Source organism: Tubulanus polymorphus, chromosome 2 (genome assembly GCF_964204645.1).
Source record: "Tubulanus polymorphus chromosome 2, tnTubPoly1.2, whole genome shotgun sequence".
NCBI classification, from domain to species: Eukaryota; Metazoa; Nemertea; class Palaeonemertea; order Tubulaniformes; family Tubulanidae; genus Tubulanus; species Tubulanus polymorphus.
The window spans coordinates 30,789,349-30,799,156 of record NC_134026.1 but is presented as its reverse complement, the minus strand read 5'-3'; the positions used below and the strand labels follow the sequence as shown (position 1 = coordinate 30,799,156).

General features: G+C 38.6%; 2 protein-coding genes across 2 annotated transcripts; both read right to left on the bottom strand.

Annotated features, from left to right (window-relative positions):
* Nucleotides 1–455: 455 nt before the first annotated feature.
* On the bottom strand, nt 456–3,079 carry LOC141899182 (uncharacterized). The gene is made up of 3 exons (XM_074785343.1): nt 2,752–3,079; nt 867–1,244; nt 456–675 (listed from the first exon to the last, which is right to left on the bottom strand). The coding sequence occupies exons 1-3, from the start codon at nt 3,077–3,079 to the stop codon at nt 461–463; spliced, it is 921 nt and encodes a 306-aa protein (XP_074641444.1). The 3' UTR covers nt 456–460.
* A 1,102-nt stretch (nt 3,080–4,181) lies between these two features.
* LOC141898774 (uncharacterized) lies at nt 4,182–9,711 on the bottom strand. The gene is made up of 13 exons (XM_074784866.1): nt 9,673–9,711; nt 9,429–9,550; nt 9,193–9,337; nt 7,966–9,109; nt 7,775–7,892; nt 7,549–7,701; nt 7,216–7,411; nt 6,221–7,093; nt 5,954–6,116; nt 5,541–5,672; nt 4,800–5,016; nt 4,423–4,501; nt 4,182–4,344 (listed from the first exon to the last, which is right to left on the bottom strand). The coding sequence occupies exons 2-13, from the start codon at nt 9,548–9,550 to the stop codon at nt 4,210–4,212; spliced, it is 3,477 nt and encodes a 1,158-aa protein (XP_074640967.1). The 5' UTR covers nt 9,673–9,711; the 3' UTR covers nt 4,182–4,209.
* Between the last annotated feature and the right edge of the window lie 97 nt (nt 9,712–9,808).

The following is a 9,808-nucleotide window of genomic DNA, read 5'->3' as shown; positions in this document are numbered from 1 at the left end:
CCGCGCCTGAACATTTATTTTGATTATGTATAATTATGTGGCACTTTTTTGGCCAACTTTTTTGCTAAATTCTGTTTTAATCTGGCATATTTGCATTTCCGTCATATCTGTAAATAAATGACCTTTTATCAATTAATCACACAATCTTCTTAATTTTGCAGCAAACCTAGTTCGGTGTTTAATTCTCACGGAGCAAGGGGTATCATAAATGATTTTTATCAATTACACTATAACATGCTCTAAAGTACTATAATATAACTATGTGACAAGGAACTAAAACTAAGATCTAAAATTTTTCGCTAAGTCCCTTCCGTCCGATTCTGGAATTCTCTTCTGGTGCATTTGGTTCAACTGCAGAATACACTCCACATATTTCAAAACAGCGTAATCTGTAAACCTGATAGTGTATCAGTTTGTAGAGTGTTTTTGTTCCGGAATATTGAAACCTGCCTTCTTCAAATTACGGTCTTTCTTCGCAGACGAACTTTCTGCCGCTTGTGCACCAATCGTCCTCCCATTTTGGAGTAGCGTGTATATTTGAGATCATTACGCATTTCTCATATTGACTGCTCGGCTGTCCAGATTTCCACCGTGGAGTGTACGACAGAGCCGTGTTATCACTGGAAAACTTAACGACATTTCCATTTGGATTCTTAAAACCCAAAAACAGCGAATCTGCAAAAAATAGCGATTTACATCAATCCATAGACCTGGGGCGGATTTAACCCCTCCCCTCTTTTATTTTCGCACAAAAAGTTTAAGAAACTGGTAGGAACTTTATGAATTGGAAACGAATAATACATTTGTTGTTTAAAAGCAGCAGGACCAAGTCGTGTATTTCATGTCAACTCGCGTGTATGTGTTACCTCCGATATTGCTAAAATTATCTTTAAGATAATTGATAAGTGCAGTGCTCTCAGCCGATGTACGTGGTTCTGCTAATCTGGTTGTACCTTCATCGGAATCAGATTGACAAGCAGTCTGCGCCTGATCGAATGGTTTACTGTTGGTAACAACTCGATAACAAACTGCTGAGTTCGGGACTGGTTTGACGTAGTTATTGACCTGACAGGTTACAGAGATACTACCAGCAGTAGTCGTAGTTGTTGGAGCTGAAGTTGAGGTAGTTGTTGGAGCTGAAGTTGAGGTAGTTGCTGGAGCTGTTGTTGGAGCTGAAGTTGAGGTAGCTGTTGGAGCTGAAGTTGAGGTAGTTGTGATGCTGCCAGAGGCTGTTGTACTTGTACCTACAATGAAATAAGTACGGCTGAAAAAATCCTTGTCACTCGTATCAACAAACTATGAACGATAAAGTACAAGTGTACTGAAATAGTCACACCGACTGGGAAACATGCCAGTGAATAGAATTTATTGTATACATCTATATAAGTATGTAAAAGTTTAAAAACAAGATAGGGTTATGAAAGGCAATTTTTTAATATCTATAAATCGATAACAGTTGTATGTTCATAATACACAACACAATTCCCTAGATATTCATAACCGGGCACGTTTCGTTAAATGGTTACTTATGGGGAAACTGGCTCGGTTTGTGTCTCGGATTAATAAGAAATGTGTTGAGCTTTTCGGACAATAGCAAAAATCCTAAGGGATTCGTCGAGTGTCAATGTTTACATATTTGGGAACCAAGAAAACTCCGGGCTCATTTCGTCACCGAGTTGATAAGAACATTAGCTCTTGGAGCTTGGTGGGCGAATCAGGTCCCGAGGATGGTCGTCGGCCCTCCCCAAATATGGCGGCTTTGATCACGAGAATAATTCCTTGGATACCAACTTTTTATAGCATAAAACAAATAAGAGACATAGCTGAACTAGTCGGAGAGGAACGGGGAAAGCTCCGGGAGAGTACCCGGGAGAGCAACGGGGGTAGCTCCGGGAGACCACCCGGGAGAGTAACGGGGGTAGCTCCGGGAGAGCACTGGGGGAAAGCACTGGGAACAGAAAGAAATTAAGTGACAGATCTGTATAAGGTGTCAACAATTAGGGAACGCACAAGTAACGAATAAATTAATTGTGAGTAAATCGTAATCTACATCCAGTAGTTAGTTCAATAATTTTGTTGGTCTCGGGTTATAATCGTCGTTGTGCGGAGCTGAGGAAGGATACGCTCTCCCACGATATTTCGGTTTCATCTTCGGGCCGCATAACAATAGATCACTAAAGGAAAATGACACGACGTTACTCGGACTCGCGCTAGAGACCAACGTCGAGCAAAGTCAAAGACATCAACACATTCAAAGTCAGTCGAAGCGTCTAGACCTGCCAATTCGACCATCAAACTTATGTAATATACGATTTCTGGGTAACAACGTCTTGAAACCGCTTACATATATTTTAGAATACATTTTACCTTCGAAATATCATCATAGCTACTTTGTGGTTAAACCCGTAGTACAAAATCGGAAAATTCGGTTCCTGATAGTGACGGAATATTAATCTATCCCACCCAATCAGTCAGTTTCATTTGGATCCATCAGCAACCATAGTGTCTGATGAGGCGTGATACCCACGCTACAGGACTGAGTGAACATTTAGATAGAATAAAAGAAGGTTTTGCTATCACGGGCGTACGGCCTATCTATCAATTTTTTTGTTAGGCTTGGTTGTCGTGGCGTAAATAAACCCATCTCGCGGCCTAGAAAATATGTATACATTCAAAATTATGCTAAATATGCCGACAAATGTGCATGTTTGTTTATGAAAATATTAACATGTTTAGACTTGGATACTGTACCTAAAATGTATTCATTTCTCACAAAGAAAGTTGTAGTCGACGGAGGGAAAGAATTCACATTTCCTGAGTTGATCATTCTGCACGTTGATGAAGTTGTCACGAACGAAAAGCCTTTACATAGTAATTCCTGACTGACGCAGAATCGTGCGCATTCGATCAAACTGCGCGGCCATAACGAATCAGTTATCGTCAAACCACTTAAATCAACTTTCGTTTTTTTAAAAGTACTATCTCTAATAGTCAATGCGCACGCGGGTTCTTCACGCGAACAGAATACAACGAACCAATACAACAACAGCAACAAGACATTCACACGTATTTCCCGCATTATACCAGATACAGTTAACACAGAATCCAGTGACGTATATTGATTGAACCACGCGTTTAAACGAACAAATAATAATCGAACACAAGAGATAATTTGATTGCGTACGTCTGAATAAACAGTTACATTATCAAATTCAAATTGTGAAAGTTTAAGTTTTAGTCAGTTGTTCATATGTTATCGCTACGGCAACTGCCTGTGTTCAAACTGAGGTCGCTATTGTACATCCTGCGAACCGTCTGGTAAACAAAAGATTCAATCGAAATGCACTTAGCTGTTGGTCGCAGTAAACGTCGCAGTTTAGCAAAAGAGAAAATCGTTCCATTGTAGAACAGTTTCCGCATCGATATAGGGTTAAATCAATTACTGAACGTTCATATAATAGTAACCATTAACAGCGAATGAAACGTCGATTCGCGACCGTTCTCTTTCTTGTCGCAATTCTTGTTAATATCTTATAACATATATTGTTATCCGTCTAAGGAATCATTGTCTTGATTTGGTAAGTCACAAGTCGATATTAGGCGTCTTTCGATGTCGTCGCTTATCAATTTTTGATTCAGTCTGCCGTTCTTGCACCCGGCCCATCGAGCACTAGATTCTGCTATTCGTATTGTAGGTAAATGGAGACCGGTAAAAATCCCGACAAATTTTTCACAAGAAGAAAAAATATCAAGATAAAAGAAAGTATTTTTAATACATAAATTCGAACTGCAATCTACAATCCTAGTGAGGGCACCGTTATAGGTTTACAATTTAGTCCAAAGTCGCTTTTAGTCCGAGAATGTTATTTACATATTCTAGTTCAATTCAATCTGTTCAGCCTGGATACCAGAAACTTTCTGAAACTTGGGCAGGGTGTCAAGCTATTCTTGAAGAGTTAGCACTTCGGCTCAAGTGAAAGTCTGAAGGTATGGATTGGTACCGGAATATATATCCTCATATAGGGTAGTGCCAAACTACAGATTGATAGGAGATTATTAAGTCTCTACCGCTGTGTGATCTACTAACCAAGTTCTCGGGAAAATCCAATCTCGGGAAGTTCTCTGGAGAAAACGGCGGAAGAACCGAAAGATTTTTTAAATTAACGTTTATTTCGCTCCTAAATTTTTACAGAACTCTGATTTTTAGATTCAAGTAGCCAAAAAATGTGAACTCGTAGAATCATCAATTAAATCACCGTAATACGCGGTAACAGTCTTCAGTTTATTGTTGAGAAAATTCTGTTCTATTTCCATTTTTCCACCGGGTCCGGCAAGTGCTGCCATCTGTATCAAAAACATCAGAATTAGAAATAAATAAATACAGAATATCATTCAAGAACGAAATTACATTCAAATGCAAACCTGTTCAATATTTGTATTCCTCGGTAAAAAGTAACAAATATCATCAGAGATCTTCTTTGATATTTCAAATATACTTAATGTAAGAAAACAGGTCAAGGAATGTATTTCGGACAATGTGTAAAAATCTCACAATTGTAATTAGATTTTCTAGAGTGAAGAAGGGTGGTAACCACCCGAATATTTCTATTTTCAAACACATTTAAGTCAATTTATAATTGTTGGACGACTACACCACAGATATTTTGGTTTCATTTTATCAATTTCATCAGCATTCTATCACAAAATGGTTATTTTAAACCTCCTCACACTACTGAAGGAGTATTTGGAAACCGGCATCGACCACATTTAACTGCGAATGTTAACTCATAAAAGGATATCCATTTATTAGCATCATTTTGAACATATCGAACACATCGGTATTGAGGTAACTAGGACCACCCCAGGGTGGACTTAGAAATACCACATCAGCTTTCAACGTATCAGCAATCTGCATATAATCAGCCTGTATAAACTCAATACGGTTCTCTACTCCGTAAATGTGTGCGTTATGTTTCGCGTATTCAAGTTTTACTGGATCAATGTCTATCGCGATCACTGAAAAATATTCAACAAAATACATGAAATCAATTTAGATGATTGATATATACAGAGTTCTTACAGATCAGGGAAGATATTATCGATTGACTAAAAATTTCCTGATTTAATTAAATCATGAGATATCAAGAGGTTCCATGTGCCACTCGTCACCAGTAAGAATAAGACCCCAAAGACTTTTCCTTGATTCTCAAGAAAATAATTCTCTGATTTTCCCTGATCTGTTAGAACCATGTATATGTTTCCTTTTGGCTGATAATTCATAACTTTCTAAACTATGATGTGCAGAGAATCTATTTCTGAACTGAAATATTTCTAACAAACCGAAGTAAAGAAATCTTGGATGTAAATCACAGAAAGTTGAGAAGATTGTGGCGTAGATTATGAATACAGTCAACATTGACAAAACCTGGCGCTAGGCGGGAGTGGCGGTAAATGGGGAGGGGGGCTAGGCGGGGCTAGCAGTAAATGGGGGGGGGGGTATATCGGGGGTTGACTGTATTTAAAAGTTAGATGTGACAAACCTCTTTCACAAGTAAATGCGAATTGAATTGTATTTCCACCAACTCCACAAAATGCATCAATTATCACATCACAACGACATCTATCAGCGATGTGTTCAGCTATCTTCTCAGGAGTCACGGAAAACCAACTTTCTAAAATATCAACCACAATTACACACAGTGTTTTTAAGGCAATGATAAAATGATACTTTGTTTTTGGTCGGGTCATTTTATAAACTGCAATAAAACTTGTAACCAGTTCATATCTATAACTGCCGGTTCTGTTATGGTCAGCTTGATCATGATTTTGAAATAAGTTATGTACATGTACAGGGGAGGTAGGTGGCCAGCCGCGTCAACTTTTAAGAGAAACGAGGTATCAATTTTGTTTAGTCTAGATTCAGATGAGCAATAAACAAACAATTTCTTCCTACCTCGATCTAATTTCACTCCATCATCAAACTTTGAAAATAACCGATATCTTTGAAACCAATATTTCCTCAACTCGAGGTCATTGTTTATATGTTCAGGAATCTCGGGGATATTTTGACGTTTTTTCTTCCTCCGTCGATTGTTTCCCGTCAAATGTCGAATATTCTGTAAAATTCAACTACAATGTACAAGTCTATATTCAATCATTCAATTTGGAGATGACTTCAGTAATGCGAAGACTGAATACTAATTTGACTGTACAAACAAACCTCATGAGTCCAGGGAAGATTTTTGATCGTACACAACCATAACTCTAGAATATCATTGGCTAAATCCTCGGGCCAATGAATCTGATCACCTTGGAATCGAGTTTCAGATTGCGGTAATCTCGGTATCGATCTGCGATAGTTATCGACGATGTGTTGATTTAAATTCGAGATATTTTCGAGATCATTCGACGATAAATCACAGGAATAATTCACTTGAACGAGGTATATTTGAGAATGTTGATAAATTAATGAAGCTACGTTCATCAGTTCATCGATCTGCTCAATTGTTTCTTCATGCGGTAAACTACGATTATTAATTCCTATATTGATGATTATATATTGCGGTTGCCCGCGGTTACAGTCGCTATTCTCCAATAAATGTGTCATATGTTCGATTTTAGCGCCGGGAAAACTTTCAATTTGAACATCGTCCGGTTTGATGCTCTGCGTGATACGAGCTAAATTAGAATCTCCGATAATAAATATCGGTTGTACACATTCTGGAAGTTTCCAGTCTTCATATTTGTTGCACGTTCTTAAATGAGACGTCACCTCTTGATCTTCTCTGGGTAGCAGGATCTGCTGATCTTCTATTGGTGGCAGGATCTGTTGATCTTCTCTTGGTAGCAGGATCTGCTGATCTTCTCTTGGTGGCAGAATCTGCTGACCTTCTCTTGGTGGAAGGATCTGCTGATCTTCTCTTGGTGGCAGAATCTGCTGATCTTCCCTTGGTGGCAGGATCTGTTGATCTTCTCTTGGTGGCAGGATCTGCTGATCTTCTCTTGGTGGCAGAATCTGCTGATCTCTTGGTGGCAGAATCTGCTGATCTTCTCTTGGTGGCAGGATCTGTTGATCTTCTATCAGGAGAGGGGTCTATAAAATACAAATTCAAATATACATCTAGATGTCAATAGTAAACAAAACACCATCAAGGCCAACATTTCAGATCCTTTTTCTGTAATTGTTATTCATCTATTTGCTGCTGCCAAACTTACACTTTCACTACTATCAACAAAAGCATCAATTAATGTCGGTTGAGTTGAAGCATTCATTTGATTATGCACATTTTCACTGGACATATTTTCTTCCTCTGCATTGTTTCCCATATTCAAGTATTCACAGTTTTGTCTGATATTACGTGGTATAAATTTGACAAGACCTCCGCTAATGGACACCGGACAATTCATTCCTCTGAAACAAAACACTTATAGTCAATCACTGCATATGTCTAAGTTTGTATTAGCAATTCAATTTACTAAGTATAGGTCGTCATCAACATAATGACTTTCCCAAGTATGATGCAGTGAGTTTCACTGTACTGTACTTACAGTTGTTTATCTGCAATTCTGTAGCCCAATACTTCAAATGCTTGTTTTATTGGTTGTCGATCGGCGTGTTCTTTCACTTCCAACTCATCATTTTCTTCCTCCTCCATTTTATCATCTTCATCGTCCTCATTTTCAACAGCGTCTTCCTCGTGACTACAAATACAGAACGCACAGTGTACACGTATGGCGTAAACAGCGCCACCAATGAATGAAATAGGGTACTAACATTCGATGTAATTTGACGGGTAATTCATCTGGAGGATCGTCATCACCCCCGCAACTCTCACATATTCCACTGCTCCTACTCCTACTGCCTCCTTCGCTGGAGATCTGCTGAACTGAACCTACAAACATTCAAGAAACTCGTTTAATCATCACTTTGATATAATGAGTTCAGTTAAAGATTGAGATATTTACTGGTGTGCGTTGAACTTTGTTGATCGGTCGAGGTTCCTCCAGTAGTATCATTACCTCCTTCACCTGCTGCAGCAGCCTTAACTAACACCTCACCTGCCGCAGCAGCCTCACCTGCCGCAGCAGCCTTTACTAACTCCTCACCTGCCGCAGCAGCCTTTACTAACTCCATCGTACAATCATTAAACACTCCTTCAAATTCTTCATCCGATGATAAACTACATTTCTCCATATCGCAAACAACATCAGTGCTGCCTCCTACAGGTGAGGTACCTTCATCAGTGCTGCCCTCTGCAGGTGAGGTACCTTCATCAGTACAACCCCCTACAGGTGTAGTTCCTTTAACCGTGCTGCCCCCTCCAGGTGCGGTGATGAACTGATGATAATAATACCAATATAATTCGGTATAATGATCTTCCCACAAAGATTTCCAAGCTTCTTTGAAATCATCTTCATTTCTATCATCGTCTTCATTATAATTATCATAATTATCTCTGGCCTGATCCGATGTTTGAGTGATTGATGAATATTCATGATCTGAATTTGTTGTATTTGATTGGTAATTTTCCGGGGCTATTTTGTTCAGTATTTGTTGGTGATAATTATCAGTTTCACTCAGGTTGTACTGTACCGATTTACACAAAGAAACAGCAGCATCCTGCTCCTGTGATACACCAGTATCGGCATCATCCTGCTTGTTTGATACAGCAGCATCCTGCTCCTGTGATACACCAGTATCGGCATCATCCTGCTCGATTGATACAGCAGCATCCGACTCCCGTAATACACCAGTATCGGCATCATCCTCCTTGTTTGATACAGCAGCATCCTGCTCCTGTGATGCAGTTACTAATTGATCTCGCTGTTCATCCGTAGTTGAAACTTCAATCTCCTCAATCACTGGTATTTCTGATTCATCGATTTGATCTTTATATTTTTCGACCCAACTTTGCCAAACTAACGTTTCACCAAATTTCTGCCAATATTCAGTCCAAACGGCTTCCAATTGATCCTTATCTAATTTACACTTCACATCAGCAGCAGCAGCAACTCTTCTTTCACATTGTTCTTTCCTTTTAGTCCTACTTTTCTTTTTTTTTCTTTTTTTCCGGACTTTTTCAACTTCGATATCAGAATCACCGGCAACCTGATGCAGATAAAATGAAAATTATGATACTTTCATTAAAATGAAAGACAATCATTGAAAATGTATCCTGCTTTTAGTGTTACCCCTGGTTTAAACTGCAATGGTAATCCCATCTGTTTCATCAACTCAGCATCTTCATCAGCCATCTCCATAGCAACATTATCGGCATCTTCAGGGTCAGAGGAAACGGGTTTCCCTTTCGTGGCCCATTTACACAAATTGGAATCACTACAAATTAGATTAATATAAAAACATATTTTAAAATGCAAGAGTTTGAGTTGGGTCGAAGAGAGAATGAATGAGGAGGAGTTTGAAATACCTGATTAAAACCCTCGTACAGTGACAATGAACATTGGGTTTATCGGTTGTGGTGTCATCATTATCAAACTGCCGGTCGAGAAACATCGTTATTTCAGCCAGTTTTAACCATTTATATGACATCTAAAAAAATTAATCATAATCTCTCAAAAACCGGAGCATCAACGTTTTAACTAGAAGAGCACAAGAACTGCCTCAACATTTGAGAAATTTCAATTTACATATGATTTCAATCATTATTTTACCTTTAAATTAAGGTAATTCGCCGCAAAATTTTGTGTAGCTCGACGACCTTGAATTCGTAATTTTCAACTCATGCTATTTACCAAAGAAAATAATTGAGATTTCAAAAGTTGATTTAAAGTAGCTCATTATTAAAAG

Coding starts and splice junctions, on each gene's coding strand:
- LOC141899182 (XM_074785343.1), bottom strand. CDS start 3,079: ATGCGGGAAATACGTGTGAATGTCTTGTTGCTGTTGTTGTATTGGTTC. Junction 1,245..2,751: donor GAGAAATGAATACATTTTAG/GTACAGTATCCA, acceptor ATTTCATTGTAG/GTACAAGTACAACAGCCTCT. Junction 676..866: donor TAATTTTAGCAATATCGGAG/GTAACACATACA, acceptor TATTTTTTGCAG/ATTCGCTGTTTTTGGGTTTT.
- LOC141898774 (XM_074784866.1), bottom strand. CDS start 9,550: ATGTCATATAAATGGTTAAAACTGGCTGAAATAACGATGTTTCTCGAC. Junction 7,893..7,965: donor ACAAAGTTCAACGCACACCA/GTAAATATCTCA, acceptor GAATGTTTGTAG/GTTCAGTTCAGCAGATCTCC. Junction 7,412..7,548: donor AGAATTGCAGATAAACAACT/GTAAGTACAGTA, acceptor GTTTTGTTTCAG/AGGAATGAATTGTCCGGTGT.